The 19,314-nt window shown below is 46.3% G+C and overlaps 1 protein-coding gene across 1 annotated transcript in view; it reads left to right on the top strand.

Moving 5' to 3' along the window:
• Nucleotides 1–19,314, top strand: part of thsd7aa (thrombospondin, type I, domain containing 7Aa) — a 712,619-nt gene that overhangs the window by 411,756 nt on the left and 281,549 nt on the right. The window contains exons 4-6 of the mRNA XM_072509118.1: nucleotides 4,081–4,262; nucleotides 7,790–7,945; nucleotides 10,112–10,315. Coding sequence (XP_072365219.1) covers nucleotides 4,081–4,262; nucleotides 7,790–7,945; nucleotides 10,112–10,315 — 542 coding nt within the window. The remainder of the gene's footprint in view (nucleotides 1–4,080; nucleotides 4,263–7,789; nucleotides 7,946–10,111; nucleotides 10,316–19,314) is intronic.

Genomic DNA, 19,314 nt, shown 5'->3' with positions numbered 1-19,314 from the left:
GAGGTCACGGGTGCCCTGTATACCTGGGCAGCTGACTGTATCAAATTTGACCAAGATGGACCAAGCCCACCAGAATGCACGGGCGGCAGGATTCTCTGCCATCACCGGGATGCCCCAGGGCCAGAGGGTAATTGATGGCACGCGTGCCGCCTTGCATGCAGTGGGGCATCAGGGAGTGCCCTGCATTAACAGGAAAGGGTTCCACTCCCTGAATGTTCAACTCATGTTTGACCACCACCTCTGGATCATGCATGTGTATGCATGCTTCCCAGGGAACAGCTACACCCTGGGACACTCGGAGATCCCGTCGTCTTTGAGGTCCACCCAGGATGATGGGTTGGCTCTTGGGGGATAAGGGGTACCCGCTGAGGTCCTGGCTAATGACGCCAGTGCGAAGGCCGGAGACCGATGCGTAGACCCAATATAACGAGACCCATGCTGCCACCCATGTTGTTATTGAGTAGTGCATCGAACTGTTCAAAAAGTGGTTCTGATGCCTGGATGGCTCTGGTGATGCACTGCAGTACACCCCGAAGAGGGTCTCCCAATTTGTAGTGGACTGCTGTGCTCTCCACAACCTGGCACAGCAGAAGGGTGACCTTCTGGAGGAGGAGAGACATGCGGCCTCATCTGAGGAGGAGGAGCTGGACCAGGAGGGCATGGTGGACGAGCCGTAGGAGGAGTCGGAGGATGGAGGACAGGCAGTGGCAAGGGTCCGGATGCCCGCAAGATCAGGGAGACCCTCACCTTGGCGCCGGCCAACCCACGCATGCGCGGGTGACGTCATTTACGCGGCCCCGGCCGCGTCATTTACACGGCGCCGATTTTACACGGTGCCAAGGCCCGGCGGTGTAAATGACGCGACGCCGCTCCTAGTCCCCCGGGGGCGGGAGAATAGGGGGCTGGGAACGGGCTCCGATGCCGAAGTGAAACACTCCGGTTTTCACTTCGGCGTCGGGACTTAGTTCCCCCGATGGGAAAATTGCGCCCCCTATGAGAGAATGGACATGTGGTCAGTGACATGAACAACTCACTTGAGACGGGTCTTCTGGGTGAAGGGGCAGGGGGGTCCTCACCTCTGCGTCGCAGGCCAACCTCGCTGTCTGTGACTGCTCTCTCCTTGGTCAACCTAGCGATTTCCAGGGCCTGTTCCTCAGAGAGGGTGAGGACATGGATCTCTGATACTCCGCCCCCTGTTTTGGCCCTTTCCCGCTTCTTATGGGCTATCTTCTCCTGTGGGGACAAAGAGAGGGACCTTTGAGTCACGCATTTGATTGATGGATCGGGTGTTTATGGCAGGTGATATGTGTGGGCACCACAACTGGATATGAAGGGGTTGTGCTGCTGGTGCCAGGGAGGAGCAAGCATGAGGAGTGATCTAAAGAGAGTTATTTAACATTTTTGATGTAACATGAAGTATGCAGGCACAGCATGTAATTAGAAAGCCTTAGAGAATGTTAAAGTTTATTGTAAGGAGAATTAAATAAAAAAATTCAGGAGGTTATGCTTCAGTTGAATGGGCACTGGTCATGCCACATCTGGAGTACTGCGTACGGTATTGGTCTCCTTATTTTGGAAAGATGTAAATGCATTGGAAGCAGTTCAGAGAATAAATTGATAACAGGAATGAATGATTAAACAGGCTAGGCTTGTATTCACAGGAGTTTAAAAGAGTAAGAGGTCACTTGATTTAAACTTTAAGATTGTGAGGAGTCTTGCCAGTGTGACAGTGGTCACGAAAAGTCGTTGGCAAATAGGGTTAAGGAAAATCCGAAGGCTTTTTGCACATACATAAAAAGCAAGAGGGTAGCCAGGGAAAGGGTTGGCCCACTAAAGGACAGGGGAGGGAATCTATGTGTGGAGCCAGAGGAAATGGGCGAGTTACTAAATGAATACTTTGCATCAGTATTCACCAAAGAGAAGGAATTGGTAGATGTTGAGTCTGGAGAAGGGCGTGTCGATAGCCTGGGTCACATTAAGATCCAAAAAGACGAGGTGTTGGGTGCCTGGAAGAATATTACGGTGGATATGTTCCCAGGGCCTGATGGGATCTATCCCAGAATACTGAAGGAGGCAAGAGAGGAAATTGCTGAGGCCTTGACAGAAATCTTTGGATCCTCACTGTCTTCAGGTGATGTCCTGAAGAATTGGCGAATAGCCAATGTTGTTCCTTTGTTTAAGAAGGGTAGCAAGGATAATCCAGGGAACTACAGGCCTATGAGCCTTACATCAGTGGTAAGGAAAGTACTGGAGAGAATTCTTCGAGACAGGATCTACTCCCATTTGGAAGCAAGTGGACGTATTAGCGAGAGGCATCACGGTTTTGTGAAGGGGAGGTCGTGTCTCACTAACTTGATAGAGTTTTTCGAGGAGGTCACAAAGATGATTGATGCAGGTGGGGTAGCGGATGTTGTCAATATGGACTTCAGTAAAGCCTTTGACAAGATCCCCCATGGCAGACTGGCACAAAAGGTGAAGTCACACGGGATCACAGGTGAGCTGGCAAGATGGATACTGAACTGGCTAGGTCATAGAAGGCAGAGAGTAGCAATGGAAGGATGCTTTTCTGATTGGAGGGCTGTGACTAGTGGTGTTCTGCAGGGATCAGTGCTGGGACCTTTGCTGTTCGTAGTATACATAAATGATTTGGAGGAAAACGTAACTGGTCTGATTAGTAGGTTTGCAGACGACACAAAGGTTGATGGAATGGCAGATAGCGATGAGGACTGTCAAGAGGATACAGTAGGATTTAGATTGTTTGGAGACTTGGTAGGAGAGATGGCAGATGGAGTTTAATCCGGAAAAATGTGATGTAATGCATTTTGGAAGGTCTAATACAGGTAGGGAATATACAGTGAATGGTAGAACCCTCAAGAATATTGACAGTCAGAGAGATCTAGGTGTACATGTCCACAGGTCACTGAAAGGGGCAACACTGGTGGAGAAGGTAGTCAAGAAGGCTTAAGGCATGCTTGCCTTCATTGGCCGGGGCATTGAGTATAAAAATTGGCAAGTCATGTTGCAGCTGTATAGAACCTTAGTTAGGCCACACTTGAAGTATAGTGTTCAATTCTGATCGCCACACTACCAGAAGGATGTGGAGGCTTTGGAGAGGGTGCAGAAGAGATTTACCAGGATGTAGCCTGGTATGGAGGGCATTAGCTATGAGGAGAGGTTGAATAAACTCGGTTTGTTCTCACTGGAACGACAGAGGTTGAGGGGCAACCTGATAGAGGTCTATAAAATTATAGACAGAGTGGATAGTCAGAGGCTTTTTCCCAGGGTAGAGGGGTCAATTACTAGGGGGCATAGGTTTAAGGTGTGATGGGCAAAGTTTAGAGGAGATGTACGAGGCAAGTTTTTTTACACAGAGGGTAGTGGGTGCCTGGAACACGTTGTCGGAGGAGGTGGTGGAAGCAGGGACGATAGTGACGTTTAAGGGACGTCTTGACAAATAAATGAATAGGATGGGAATAGATGGATACGGACCCCGGAAGTGTAGAAGATTTTTGTTTAGACGGGCAGCATGGTCGGCGCAGGCTTCAAGGGCCGAAGGGCCTGTTCCTGTGCTGTACTTTTCTTTGTTCTTTGTTCTTTGACTGATGTTTCCTCTTGTGGGAGAATCCAGAACTAAGGGGTCACTGTTTAAAAATAAGGGTTACTCATTTAAGATGGCGATGAGGAGAATTTTTTTCCCTTGGAGGGTCACGAGTCTTTGGAACTTTCTTCCACAAAAGCCAGTGAATGCCAAGTCTTTGAATATTTTTAAGGCAGAGCTAGATACACTCATGGTTAACAAGGGGATGAAATGTTATCAGGGATAGGCAGGAATTTGGGATTCAGGCAACAGTCAGATCAGCCGTAATCTTATTGAATGACGGAGCAGGCTCGATGGGCTGAGTGGTCTACTAATTTGTATGTTTGTATATATTTCATTTATTGTCTGTCCTTAGTGTCCTTAAGAAGATGCTGATGAGCCGTCTTCTTGAACCATTGCAATCCGTGTAGAATTTTGAAGCGATTAGTTTTAAAATAAAATAATTTACATTTATTCACTTGTTTATAAAATGTTTGTTGCAGATATTCATGGAGGACAACAGAATGGAGTGAATGTCGAGTTGACTCGCTACTCAACCAGCAGGATAGAAGACGTGGAAATCAAACTGCTCTCTGTGGTGGGGGAATTCAAACCCGGGAATTCTACTGTGTGCAAGTTAATGAAAACCTCTTATCCTATCTGAACACACTTAAGGAAAAGGAAGGTACTAGACTATGTTTGATCTGTAATGTGACCCATAGTGTTTATCCCCTGCAGGCTAGATTTAAATGTCAGTTTGATTTACTGCAATATCCGATTTCAGCTAATTCCTTCCATATAGAGTTAATTCATTTTCATGTATGACATTAATTAATAACAATTACATTTACCACATTACCTTTGTCCTGAAGTTTTGCGAATGAATAATAATCAAATCCAAATCTGATACAACTATGTGACCAGGAAAGACTTTATTGTATTAAGGGATGATACATCCAATTTAATTTTGTTTCTCTCTCCCTGACTGTACCACATACGAATTATGTATATAGAAGAGAAAGAATAAAATGTATTTTTCTTCAACCCCTCACAAAGGCATTGGTCTTCTGGAGAATCAAAAGACAAATCATTCAGAATCAATACAAGAACGAATATTTAAAAAATAAACTAATTACAATGAATGTTAGAACATCATTTAAGCAAATGGTGGAAATAAAACTATTAGGCCGTTAAAGTATATTGTTGAGTCTGACCACACAACCGCCTCCATCTCCACCCAGGGCCATCTCCACCCATTGGCCAGTATTGGCTGATCATAATCTGGAGACAGTTTATTCAAGCTCTGTCCATCAGCTGTAACTTCTCCGTAAGTAAGATGTTCTCTTTAGATGGCTTAGTACATTCACGTGTGTGTATTTATTTGAAAATAAAATACCCCTCGGGGTTTTATTTGACGAAAAGACATTGCATTTCCCTTGTCACCTGCTTAAAAAAACAAAGTGCTACATCATATTCTACCGAAGACGGGCATTGTCAATACAATGAATGATACACACTGTGAATGCAAAAACACTTTGCAAAGGGATCCATGCAAAGCATTTGTATCAAAATGTAATTTGTTATTTTATCAGCGGTACAAGTCTGTTTAAATAAATGAGTTAATGGTTCTGTTAAAATAGTGACAGCAGAATTGAGTACACATTTATCTAGGGTTTATTTATTAATCTCCATACAATATAATTTCTGGGTCATTGCTTTTCAACTTTCAAATAAGAAAACAGGATAAAGTGCAATAAACTACGTTCACAGTGTATAATTTCCCTTGTTTTCCACATCTCATTTATTTTGCTTGAATTCATCCAAACGTGGCAGCTTTCCCTGACTCTATTTTGAAACAGTTGTATTATTCAGGGAACTGAGTAATTTAATTCTTGTGCCACCTGCACAGCAACAGTAATCTTTTGTAATTTTAATAAATATGGTTATAGGTGTCCTCAGCAGTGGTTCTGCATGTGTCTGACAAACCTGAAAGAGAAATAATGTTTAACATTCTACTGGAGTTTTTGTAAATTGGTAGAATAGGTAAGGGTGAAGAACCATTGGATGTGGTGTATTTGAATTTTCAGAAAGCTTTTGATAAAGTCCCACATAAGAGGTTAGTATGCAAAATTAAAGCGCATGGATTGAGGGTAATATACTGGAATGGATTGAAAATTGATTGGCAGACAGGAAGCAGAGAGCAGGAATAAATAGATCGTTTTCAAAATAGCAGGCAGTGATTAGTGGGGTCCCACAGGGATCAGTGCTTGGGCCCAGCTATTCACAATATAAACCAATGATTTGGATAAGGGAATCAATAGTAATGTTTCCAAGTTTGCTGTCAACAGGAATCTTGGTGGGAATGTGAGTGGTAAGGAAGATGTTATGAGGCTTCAAGGTGATTTAGGCAAGTTGAGTGAGTGGGCAAATATATGGCAGATGCAGTATAATGTGGATAAATGTGAAGTTATCCACTTCGGATGTAGAAACAGAAAGGCAGAGCATTACTTAAATGGTGAGAGATTGGGAAGTTGATGTACTAAGAGACCTGGGTGTCCTAGTACACCAGTCGCTGAAAGCAAGCAAGCAGTTCAGAAGGCAAATGGTATGTTGGCCTACATTGCAAGAGTATTTGACTACAGGAACAAGGATGTCTTCCTGCAGCTGCACAGGAACCTGGTGAGACCACACCTGGAGTATTGTGTGCAGTTTTCACCTCTTTTCACCAGATTGATTCCTGGGATTGTTGTATGAGAAGAGATTGGGTTTACTGGGCTGTCAATTACAGCTCACTAAGAGAAATTAATGAATGGCTTGCAGCTAAAGGATCTGAGGGGGTTAAACACAGGTCAATGCTTTTGGCTGTCCAGGAATGGACGCATGATTCTTCCTCTGGTCTGAGCCAGCAGGTGCATGCCCAGGTGAGTCTTACAACAGTAGTTTTTTCACTGCCCTTGTCTGGGTTGCTACCAGTCAGGGGTCTCTTTTCAGAGGGGGCGGGGGTGTTCCTTTAGTTAGGGGTCTCTGGGGGGGGGGGGTTCTCTTTAGTTAGGGAGTCTGTGTAGGTTGTTCCTTTATTTAGGCGGTCTCTATGAGAGGTTCCCTTTCGTCGGGAGGTCTTTGTGTGGGGTTTCTTTACTTAGGGGGTCTCAGCTGGGGGTTCCCTTCAGATCGGGTCTCTGTGACAGGTTCCTTTAGTTAGGGTATCTCTGGGGGTCCTCTATCCAGCGGGTCTTGGGGGAGATTCCTTTATTTAGGGGTCTTTGTGGGGTATGTTCCCTTTAATTTGGGGGTCTCTGAGGGGCATGTTCCCTTTAATTAGGGGGTCTCTGTTGGGGATTCCTTTATTTTGGGCTCTCTGTGGGAGTTTGCTATATTTAGGGGGTTCGCTATACTTGGGGGGTCTATGTGAGGGGTTCCTTTAATTAGGGGGGTCTCTGTGGGGGGGAGGATTCCTTAATTTTGGGCTCTCTGTTGGACATGTTCCCTTTAATTAGGGGGTCTTTGTGGAGATTCCTTTATTTGGGGTGTCACTGTGGGGGGTCGCTATAGTTAAGTGGTCTCTTGGGGGGGGGTCCTGTATTTAGGCGTCCTTTTATTTAGGGGGTCACTGTGGGGGTTCCATTAGCTAGGGGGTCTCTGGGGGGATTCCCCTATCCAGGGTGCTTGGGCTGAATCCACCTATCTATTGCAGTTTTAGATGCCATATATACTTACAAATAAATATATGAATATATAGATTTTACATAAATGAGATTCCTGAAGTTACACATGTGAATGTAAATACAATCCCAGCCTGGCATAAACCCAGGCTGATGACACCATCTAGGGATTTGCATAGGCAAATGGGATTGGTGGTGCCTGCCACTATGCCTCAAGGACCATGGCCTGATCCATCATTGTAAGGGTCATGCTGCTCCGCTGAGGCCCAGTGAACTAAATAAATATTTTTTTATTTCAACCTTTGGCTCCAACTGGTGCCACTCTAGCATTAAGCAAGATGATTCATCCCCTCCAGGTTCAATCTCCAATCAAAAATCCAGCCCATGGAACAAGAGATTACTACCATTCTCCTTGGAGCGTGCACATTCTCCTTGATGTCATGATACCATATTTTCATGCTATTAAAGGAAGCATAAGTTGAATGATGAGTTTTATTTGTTGTTACATCTAATGCATAAAGCAACATATGTTTTTTTCCTTCAAATTTAGCTGAAAAACCTCTTGCCAACAAGTTGTGCACGGGACCCACACCAAATACCACACAGTTGTGTCAGATTACCTGTCCCATTGAATGTGACGTATCATCCTGGACTGCTTGGGGACCATGTACCTTTGAAAGCTGTGGCGATCCACAAGGAAAGAAAGGTATGCAAAATCTGATCATTCGCAGGATTGCAACAAATATATCCGATATTATTTATTTGAATTTACATTAAATATTGGAGAACATAAAATATGGGTACACAGACAGTGACTTTGATTCTCCGTTCCTTCACGCTGGTGGTATTCTTTGTTCCCGCTGCAGTGAATGGAGGGGCAAATTTGCAGTCCTTACTGGTAGCGGTAGCGAGGCAGAGGCAGACTCACAATGTAGAATGTCTCCCTGTGCCTCAAAACTGGCAAACTCGGGAACAAGGTCATGCAGATTTCAGATCTTGTCAGATATCTCAGGCCGTGGGCAGTTTCGGTCAAGCCGTGTCAAGGACCACTCAGAGTGTGGGAATAGACAGGCGTGCAAGCGGTGAAAGGGATGGCTTGTCAAGCACCACTGCAGGCCAATGCAGGGCCTAGCTAAATTCGCTGGATAAATTATTATTCATTTTGCTGAATTAGAATTTTTGCATGGCACATTCTAAAAATGTCCATTTTTTTCAGACAACTCTGGGTTTTGGACAGCCTAATTTGAGACACTACTACAGAGTGTAATAGATTTTAAACAGTGGCTTTAAAACATATATTTGCATGACTTTCTGTTTTTTCTTGTTTTCTAAATGTGATGTTAGATTTCCCCTGCGCAAAAAGTACAGCAAAATACAAAATGAGTTTTCAGATTTCACAGCAGCTGTTGAACAGAGGGAATCTCTGGAAAATATATGTCATTTATGGTGGAAAAAAGTAGATTCCAAATAAAAACAATTTTGTGCCAGTTTTTTCAAAACATTGTGATGATATTCAATAAAATGTAAGTAAATGCAACAATTGACTGATATAGAAAGTGCAAATGCCGCAGGCAATCTGAATTTATATCAGTGCAGACGTTATGGGTGCTATCTACCAGCAGTGTCCCACCAGAATCGAAGCAGCCGGTAGATGCCAGAAAAGACCTTCCCGGATCTGCTGACAGGCATTACTCCTCGTGAGATCGACCCAGGTCTCACCATGTGTTGCGATTAGGATCCGGCCGACAATGGGCTGGACCAAGCCTCGTTTGCCTAAGTAGGTTTAAAACACACTTCGATGTGCTGACCCGGATCTATCTGGCTTCCGACATCTCCTGGCCTCCCCAGGGAGATACCAGCCAGGCACCATTCAGTACTGGTCCACACAAACTTGGACTAGGCAGAACGGCATGTGGGAAGTCACCCGGGCCATGGGAGGCTCCTGGATGGTCATGGGCAGGCTGGCCCCCTGGTCCTCCCCTGGAATGCAGACACCTTGACACTGCCAGGCTGGCACCTTGGCACCACCACCCTGGCACTGCCGAGCCTGCCAAGTTGGCAGGAGCACTGCCAGGGTAATGTTGCTGGGTGCCAGGGTGGCACTGCCACCCTGAGACGGGCCATGCTCATGAAAGGAGGGTTGAAGGGCAGTATAAAGGGTTAGGGTGCAGGGTGGTTATGAAGGGGCCTTGGAAGGCGGGTGGAGTGAAGGGTAGGGGGATCCTGGAAAGGGAAGGGGGGCAAAATGGGGTATGGGAAGGCCTGAAAAGTCTTGTGAGTCCATAGCCGGATATCATCACTTGGGGGTTGGTGGGGTAGTGCCCATGTGTGGTGGAGGGGGTGTCACTGCCCATTGGTGGGGGGATGTGCGGGACCCTCAAGCCCATTCAGAGATCAGGGCACCCTTTCAAAATGGTGGCCTAATCTCTGAGGAGTTGGTCTGGCCAGCAAGTCCAGCACCCCAGTGATGAAAATGATTCAAAATGTGGTCTAGCCCAGTGAGAAACTCCCCAGGGCCCAAAAATGTGACTAGGTGTGGTTAAATAATCCTGGGAAACTCACAGATAGAGCTGGGGAGAAACTCACAGCAAAACCCACCACAAAAGACACTTGGAAAGTTTTCCATTCGATGACACCCAATGAGTTTAAATTATCAACTGAAAAGTAGCCCTCTTCATATGATTCTTAATTTGAAAGATCCACCTTAATGAGCCAATGTAATTACAGTTTCTGTTGACGATTTCACTTGTATTTTATAAGTTAGATAAGGATAAGACAAGGGATTGTGTAAATGAAATTTGCTGCTTTCAATTATTGATTCTTTCCTTTCTAAACAGGAAAATGAAATAAGTAAAATGATTCCTTCCTATAGGATTTAAACTGCGGAAACGACACATTATCAATGAACCTACTGGTGGAACAGGGAACTGTCCACACTTGATTGAAGCTATTCCTTGTGACAACCCATCGTGTTACAGTTGGCAGGTTGTGAGACAAGGCGAATGTACACCTGACAATGGCAGTGAGTGTGGGTCGGGCATCCGGACACCAGAAGTTCAATGTACCAACAGCAATAGTAAGTTTATTATAAATGGAAATCTGAAGGCAATGTTTTCACTTCTACGTAGAAACACATTTTTTTTTCATACACTGAGAACAGTACATGACAAATCTCCAGTGGCACATGAGAAACCTTTCAGAATATTTTAACTCAGTGATTGAAGTCTCCCTTAGTTTCAGTCTGTGTTTTAATAAAACCATTCTGTCAGATTGCTATAAAAACTATATATTGCTATTTAAGTCAGACTGCAATATATAGTCCCGAAACAGGTGCTGTTAGGTAATTTGGACATTCTGAATTCTCCCTCCGTGTACCCATACAGGCGCCGGAATGTGGCGACTCGGGGCTTTTCACAGTAACTTCACTGCAGTGTTCATGTAAGCCTACTTGTGACAATAAAGATTATTATTATAAACATCCGCAATGCATGAGCACCTGCATGATGAGATTTTTGTTATTGTTGTCACTCATTTAACATCTGATTTTACTGTCTGTGTGTTTGAAGATCATTGACCCTAGATTGCTTGATAGGAGCCATGTCTAAGTGTAGGTTAGACACAGAATTATTTGCTTATATGGTTTTGTTATGGGCCAGGGTTTAGAGAACCCCAAAGTGTATCATGGAGTTCACCTGACCTACAACTTTTACTAGATTGTGGTATGGGGAGCACACGGCCCACTCTACAGGTGTGGTACAGCAGAAATCGAAAAGTATTGTTTAAAACAAAACAATGTTTATTCTATGAACTCAAGTTAACTTTTTTAAAACATACCGTGAACATCTTAGCAACCATTAATTCAAATACAACCCCCAAAGAATACAGCACTAATTATTACTTACGCTGTCCTTTTAACATCCATAAGACTTAAAAAACATTCAAAACAGAAAGACATCAGGTTTAACTTCACGACTGAGAATATTTATCATTCTAAATTCACCAAATGATCCAAAGATAGTCTTTTGATGGCAAAGAGAACAGCAGTACACCTGCTTGGTCTGGCTTCAGCTCCAACACTGAAAACAAAACTAAAACACACCCTGCAGCCTGCTCAAAAGCGAAAGTAAAAAGCTGACAGACAGCCCAGCTCCACACACTCTCTGACATCACTGCAGTAGTAAACACCCATTTCTTAAAGGTACTCTCACATGACAGTTTCAAATAGAGGCAAAACTAATGGATGAAGATCTCCTCTCTTCTGTCTTTGTGTGCTATGTGAATGGCTATGTGAATGGAGTTTGGGTAGCCACAAATCAAATCCTAGTGGATGTGAGCTCTCTGAATAAAGCAGTTTCGAATTCTATACCGATGGCAGTTGACTGGCAATCACATGCAGACTAGACACAGGGTGGAATCTTCCAGTCCCAGCAGCAGCAGAAAGCTTGACGGTGGTGGGGAAAGCAAATTTGGCGTGAGGCCAAAAATCAATTTCCGGAGGCCGGATCAATTTTTGTAATTAAGTTCTCAAACTTTCAGGCAAGTTTCCGTAATATTGGTCATTCCTGATGTATGCGTTAACATGTCATACATGCTCATTAAAAGTAAACATCATTAGAATTAAGTACCTCTTCTAAATTGTGTTTCCCAAAAGCCATCGGATTATGACGCCAAAATGGAAGTTTAAAAAATTAAAATATGTCACACAGGAGAATGGAGGTACTGTTTTGAGCATGGGGCATGGGGCTGGAGCCTGTATCTACCCATGTCCTAACTGACTTAGCAGTATGAAATATGCACCTGACAGTTCGCCCAAGGAGCCCATGAACGTGGGTGGCAACATGAGCTTTTTACATGCATGTTGTAGGCTGGAATTATGGATAACGTGGATAGTGGGCAGCACGGTAGCACAGTGGGTAGCAGCAGGGTGCAAGGTTCGATTCCCAGTTTGGGTCACTGTCTGTGCGGAGTCTGCATGTTCTCACTGTGTCTGCGTGGGTTTCCTCCGGGTGCTCCGGTTTCCTCCCACAAGTCCCAAAAGACGTGCTGTTAGGTCATTTGCACACTCTGAATTCTCCTTCTGTGTACCCGAACAGGCGCCGGAATGTGGCGACTAGGGGCTTCTCACAGTAACTTTATTGCAGTATTAATGTAATCCTACTTGTGACAATAAAGATTATTATTATTATTAGTGATGGTAGAGACTCCAAAGTTCTTTCTGTCATGTGGCTTTGGGCCTCATTACAGCCTTGGTCCAAATATGGAAAAACGAGCTGGACTCAAAAGATGAGGTGAGAGTGACAGCCTTTGATATCAAGGCTGCATTTGGTCATATGGCATCAATGTAGTCAATAGGAATCAAATGAGAAAACTCTGCTAATTGAAGTCATATCTAACACAAACCAAGATGGTTGAGGTTGTTGGAGGTCAACTATCTGAGAGCTATTGCTACAGGAATTCCCCAGGGCAGTGTTCAATCATCTTCAGCTGTTTCATTAATGATCTGTCCTACCATAGAATAGAACAATAAAACCATAGAATCCCTACAGTGCAAAAGGAGGCCATTCACCCATCGAGTTTGCACTGAGTGCTGAATTTGGGTGCATTTGAGTGCTATCGTGAGAGTTTGGTGACTGAGGGAGTTAGGTGAGGAGAGAGTAAGGAGCTCCTTTCATTTCATTTCCTACATTTCCTGAAAGAGCGAGAAGGGAGCCGGGAGTTTACAAAGAGTGCAGCTGACTGGGAGCAGAGTTGGAGGGCGGAGTTCCAGTTGGTCCACAGGGCAGCTATATTCTGTAAGGTAAGAGGGGATGGAGGCTAGGGCAGTTGCATGCTCCTCCTGTAGGATGTGGGTGGTGAGGGATACCACCGGTGTCCCCGCTGACTATACCTGCGGGAAGTGCACCCAACTCCAGCTCCTCAGAGACCGTGTTAGGGAACTGGAGCTGGATGAACTTTGGATCATCCAGGAGGCAGAGGGGGTAATAGACAAGAGTTACAGAGAGGTAACCACACCCAAGGTACAGGACAAGAGTAGCTGGGTTACAGTCAGGGGGAAAAAATGAACAGCAGACAGTGCAGGGATCCCTCGTGGCCGTTCCCCTTCAAAACAAGTATACCATTTTGGATGCTGTTGGGGGGGATGACTTACCGGGGGAAGGGCCCAGCGGCTGAGTCTTGCACTGAGTCTGGCTCTGGTGCTCAGAAGGGAAGGGGGGAGAATAGAAAAGTAATAGTGATAGGAGACTCGATGGTTAGGGGAATAGATAGAAGATTCTGTGGTCGCGAGTGAGACTCCCGGAAGGTATGTTGCCTCCCGGGTGCCAGGGATGTCTCGGATCATGTCTTCAGGATCCTTAAGGGAGAGGGTGAGCAGCCAGAAGTCATGGTGCACATTGGTACCAACGACGTAGGTAGGAAAAGGGGTGTGGATGTAATAAACGAGTTTATGGAGTTAGGTTGGAAGTTAAAAGCCAGGACAGACAGAGTTGTCATCTCTGGTTTGTTGCCGGTGCCACGTGATAAGGAGGCTAGGAATAGGGAGAGAGTGTAGTTGAACACATGGCTGCAGGAATAGTGTAGGAGGGGCAGGGATTCAGGTATTTGGATAATTGGAGCACATTCTGGGGAAGGTGGGACCTGTACAAGCAGTACGGGTTGCATCCGAACCAGAGGGGCACCAATATCCTGGGAGGGAGGTTTTCTAGTACTCTTCGGGAGGGTTTAAACTAATTTGGCTGGGGAATGGGAACCAGATTTGTAGTCCAGCAACCAAGGTAGCCGATGTTCAGGACGCCAAAGCGTGTAGTGAGGCAGTGGGTCAGGTAACACTGACAAAGGAGAGTACTTGCAGGCACGGAGATGGGTTGAAATGTGTGTACTTCAGGCAAGAAGCATCAGGAATAAGGTGGGTGAACGTAAGGCACGGATCAGTACTTGGGACTATGATGTGGTGGCCATCATGGAAACCTGGATAGAAGAGGGGCAGAAATGGTTGTTGGAGGTTCCTGATTATAAGTGTTTCAATAAGATCAGGGAGGGTGGTGAAAGAGGTGGGGGGGGGGGGGGGATACATTGTTAATTAGAGATAGTATAACAGCTGCAGAAAGGCAGTTCGAGGAGTATCTGCCTACTGAGGTAGTATGGGTTGAAGTCAGAAATAGGAAAGGAGCAGTCACCTTGCTGGGAGTTTTCTATAGGCCCCCCAATAGCAGCAGCGATGTGGAGGAATAGATTGGGAAACAGATTTTGGAAAGATGCAGAAGTCACAGTCATGGGTGACTTCAACTTCCTAAATATTGAGTGGAAACACTTTAGATCAAATAATTTGGATGGGGTGGTGTTTGTGCAGTGTGTCCAGGAAGCTTTTCTAACACAGTATGTAGATTGTCCGACCAGGGGGGAGGCAATATTGGATTTGGTACTTGGTAATGAACCAGGGCAAGTGATAGGTTTGTTAGTGGGGGAGCATTTTGGAGATAGTGACCACAATTCTGTGACTTTCACTTTAGTAATGGAGATGGATAGGTGTGTGCAACAGGGCAAGGTTTACAATTGGGGGAAGGATAAATACGATGCCGTCAGACAAGAACTGAAGTGCATAAGTTGGGAACATAGGCTGTCAGGGAAGGACACAATTGAAATGTGGAACTTGTTCAAGGAACAGATACTACGTATCCTTGATATGTATGCCCTGTCAGGCAGGGAAGAGATGGTTGAGTGAAGGAACCATGGTTGACAAGAGAGGTTGAATGTCTTGTTAAGAGGAAGAAGGATACCTCTGTAAGGCTGAGGAAACAAGGTTCAGACAGGGCGCTGGAGGAATACAAGATAGCCAGGAGGGAACTGAAGAAAGGGATTAGGAGAACTAAGAGAGGGCATGAACAATCTTTGGCGGGTAGGGTCAAGGAAAACCCCAAGGCCTTTTACACATATGTGAGAAATATGAGAATGTCTAGAGCGGGGGTAGGTCCGATCATGGACAGTAGCGGGAGATTGTGTATTGAGTCTGAAACGATAGGAGAGGTCTTGAATGAGTACGTTTCTTCAGTATTTACGAATGAGGGGGGCCATATTGTTGGAGAGGACAGTGTGAAACAGACTGGTAAGCTCGAGGAGATACTTGTTAGGAAGGAAGATGTGTTGGGCATTTTGAAAAACTTGAGGATAGACAAGTCCCCCGTGCCTGACTGGATATATACAAGGATTCTATGGGAAGCAAGAGATTAAATTGCAGATCGTTGACAATGATCTTTTTGTCCTCACTGTCAACAGGTGTGGTTCCAGGGGATTGGAGAGTGGCGAATGTCATGCCCCTGTTCAAAAAAGGGAATAGCGATAACCTTGGGAATTACAGGCCAGTTAGTCTTACTTCAGTGGTAGGCAAAATATGGAAAGGGTACTGAGGGATAGGATTTCTGAACATCTGGAAAGACACTGCTTGATTAGGGATAGTACGAAGTCTTACAACACCAGGTTAAAGTCCAACAGGTTTGTTTCGATGTCACTAGCTTTCGGAGCGCTGCTCCTTCCTCAGGTGAATGAAGAGGTCTGTTCCAGAAACACATATATAGACAAATTCAAAGATGCCAAACAATGCTAGAAATGCGAGCATTAGCAGGTGATTAAATCTTTACAGATCCAGAGATGGGGTAACCCCAGGTTAAAGAGGTGTGAATTGTCTCAAGCCAGGACAGTTGGTAGGATTTCGCAGGCCAGATGGTGGGGGATGAATGTAATGTGACATGAATCCCAGGTCCCGGTTGAGGCCGCACTCATGTGTGCGGAACTTGGCGATAAGTTTCTGCTCGGCGATTCTGCGTTGTCGCGGGTCCTGAAGGCCGCCTTGGAGAACGCTTACCCGGAGATCAGAGGCTGAATGCCCTTGACTGCTGAAGTGTTCCCCGACTGGAAGGGAACTCGGCCAACGTTGTCTACCTCATACGCTGTAGGAAAGGATGTCCCGAAGCGTGGTACATTGGCGAGACCATGCAGACGCTGCGACAACGAATGAACGGACATCGCGCAACAATCACCAGGCAGGAATGTTCCCTTCCAGTCGGGGAACACTTCAGTTGTAAGACTTCGTACTGTGCTCACCCCAGTCCAACGCCGGCATCTCCACATCATGATTAGGGATAGTCAGCATGGATTTGTGAGGGGTAGAACTTGCCTCACAAGTCTTATTGAATTCTTTGAGGGGGTGACCAAGCAAGTGGATGAAGGTAAAGCAGTGGATGTAGTGTACATGAATTTTAGTAAGGCATTTGATAAGGTTCCCCATGTTAGGCTTATGCAGAATGTAAGGGGGCATGGGATAGTGGGAAATTTGGCCAGTTGGATAATGAACTGGCTAACCGATAGAAGTCAGAGAGTTGTGGTGGATGGCAAATATTCAGCCTGGCACCCAGTTACCAGTGGCGTACCGCAGGGATCAGTTCTGGGTCCTCTGCTGTTTGTGATTTTCATTAATGACTTGGATGAGGGATTTGAATGGTGGGTCAGTAAATTTGCAGATGATACGAAGATTGTTGGAGTTGTGGATAAGTGAGGAGTGCTGTTGTCGGCTGCAAAGGGACATAGATAGGATGCAGAGCTGGGCTGAGAAGTGGCAGATGGAGTTTAACCCTGAAAAGTGTGAGGTTGTCCATTTTGGAAGGACAAATATGAATGCGGAATACAGGGTTAATGGTAGGGTTCTTGGCAATGTGGAGGAGCAGAGAGATCTAGGGGTCTATGTTCATAGATCTTTTAAAGTTGCCACTCAAGTGGATAGGGCTGTGAAGAAGGCCTATGGTGTGCTAGCGTTCATTAGCAGAGGGATTGAATTTAAGAGCCCTGAGGTGATGATGCAGCTGTACAAAAGCTTGGTAAGGCCAAATTTGGAGTACTGTGTGTAGTTCTGGTCGCCCCATTTTAGGAAGGATGTGGAAGCTATGGAAAAGGTGCAAAGGAGATTTACCAGGATGTTGCCTGGAATGGAGAGTAGGTCTTACGAGGAAAGGTTGAGGGTGCTAGGCCTTTTCTCATTGGAACGGAGAAGGATGAGGGGCAACCTGATAGAGGTTTATAAGATGATCAGGGGAATAGATAGAGTAGACAGTCCGAGACTTTTTCCCCGGGTGGAACAAACCATTACAAGGGGACATAAATTTAAGGTGAATGGTGGAAGATATAGGAGGGATGTCAGAGGTAAGTTCTTTACACAGAGAGTAGTGGGGGCATGGAATGCACTGCCTGTGGAAGTAGTTGAGTCGGAAACATTAGGGACCTTCAAGCGGCTATTGGATAGGTACATAGATTACGTTAGAATGATGGGGTGCAGATTAATTTGTTCTTAATCTAGGACAAAAGTTTGGCACAACATCGTGGGCCGAAGGGCCTGTTCTGTGCTGCATTTTTCTTTGTTCTATGAGTCTGCACCGACCCTCTGAAAGAGCAGCCCACTCCTCCACTCTATCCCTGTGACCCCATTTAACCCGCATATCGATGGACACTCGGGGGCAGTTTTATCATGGCCAATCCACCTAACCTGCACACTTTTGGACTGTTGGGGGAAACCTGAGCAGCCGGAGGAAACCCACGCAGACACTGGGAGAAGGTGCAAACTCTACACAGTCACCCAAGGCTGGAATTGAACCCGGGTCCCTGGCACTGTGAGGCAGCAGTGCTAACCACTGTGCAGCCCTGCATCATAACATCAATAACATCAGAAGTAGAGATCTTCGCTGATGACTGAACAATATTCAGCACCATTCGCGACTACTCATATACTGAAGCAGCCCATGTCCATATGCAGCAAGACCTGAACACATTTAGCTTTGGCCAATATGTGACAAGTAACATCTGCACCACACAAGTGCCAGGCAATGATCATCTCCCCTTGACATTCAATGGCTTTCCATCACTGAATCCCCCTCTATCAACATCCTGGGGGTTAGCATTGATCAGAAACTGAACTGAAGCAACGATATAAATACGGTGGCTACAAGAGCAGGTCAGAGGCTGTGAATTCTGCAGCAAATAACTCCTGCCCTGACTCCCCAAAGCCTGTCCACCATCTATAAAGCACAAGGAATGTGATGGAATACTCTCCACTTGCCTTGATGAGTACAGCTCCAACAACACACAAGAAGTTTGACACCATCCAGGAAAAAGCATCTAGGGCGAAATTCTCCGGTAACGGCGCGATGTCCGCCGACTGGCGCCCAAAATGGCGCAAATCAGTCGGGCATTGCACCGCCCCAAAGGTGCGGAATGCTCCACATCTTTGGGGGCTGAGCCCCAACCTTAAAAGGCTAGGTCGGTGCCGGACGAATTTCCGCCCCGCCAGCTGGCGGAAAAGGCCTTTGGTGCCCTGCCAGCTGGTGCGGAAATGACTTCTCCGGGCGGCGCATGCACGGGAGCGTCAGCGGCGCTGACGGCATTCCCGCGCATGCGCAGTGGAGGGAGTCTCTTCCGCCTCCGCCATGGTGGAGACCGTGGCGGAGGCGGAAGGGAAATTGTGCCCCCATGGCACAGGCCCGCCCGCGGATCGGTGGACCCAGACCACGGGCCAGGCCACTGTGGGGGCACCCCCCGGGGCCAGATCGCCCCGCGCCCCCCCCCAGGACCCCGGAGCCCGCCCGCGCCGCCTTGTCCCGCCGGTAAGGTAGGTGGTATAATCTACGCCAGCAGGACAGGCATTTTAGCGGCGGGACCTAGGCCCATCCGGGCCGGAGTATCGCGCGGGGGGCCCGCCAACCGGCGCGGCGCGATTCCCGTCCCCGCCGAATCTCCGGTGCCGGAGACTTCGGCAACCGGCGGGGGCGGGATTCACGCCAGCCCCCGGCGATTCTCCGACCCGGCTTGTGGTCGGAGAATCTCGCCCCTGATTCTATTAGTATTCCATCTGCCACTTTAAATATTCACTCCCTTAGCCACTGCACACAGTGGCAGCAGTGTACCATCTCCAAATTTCACAGCAGCAACTCACCAAGGAATCTTCAACGTCACCTTCCAAACACCCAAATTCTACCATGCAGAAGGACAAGGGCAGCAGATGCATGGGAACACCACCACCTGAGGTTCTTCTCCAAA

The sequence above is a fragment of the Scyliorhinus torazame genome, chromosome 6 (assembly GCF_047496885.1).
Source record: "Scyliorhinus torazame isolate Kashiwa2021f chromosome 6, sScyTor2.1, whole genome shotgun sequence".
Lineage (NCBI taxonomy): Eukaryota > Metazoa > Chordata > Chondrichthyes > Carcharhiniformes > Scyliorhinidae > Scyliorhinus > Scyliorhinus torazame.
Note: the sequence above shows the minus strand (reverse complement) of the source record. Positions and strands in the feature narration are given on the sequence as shown.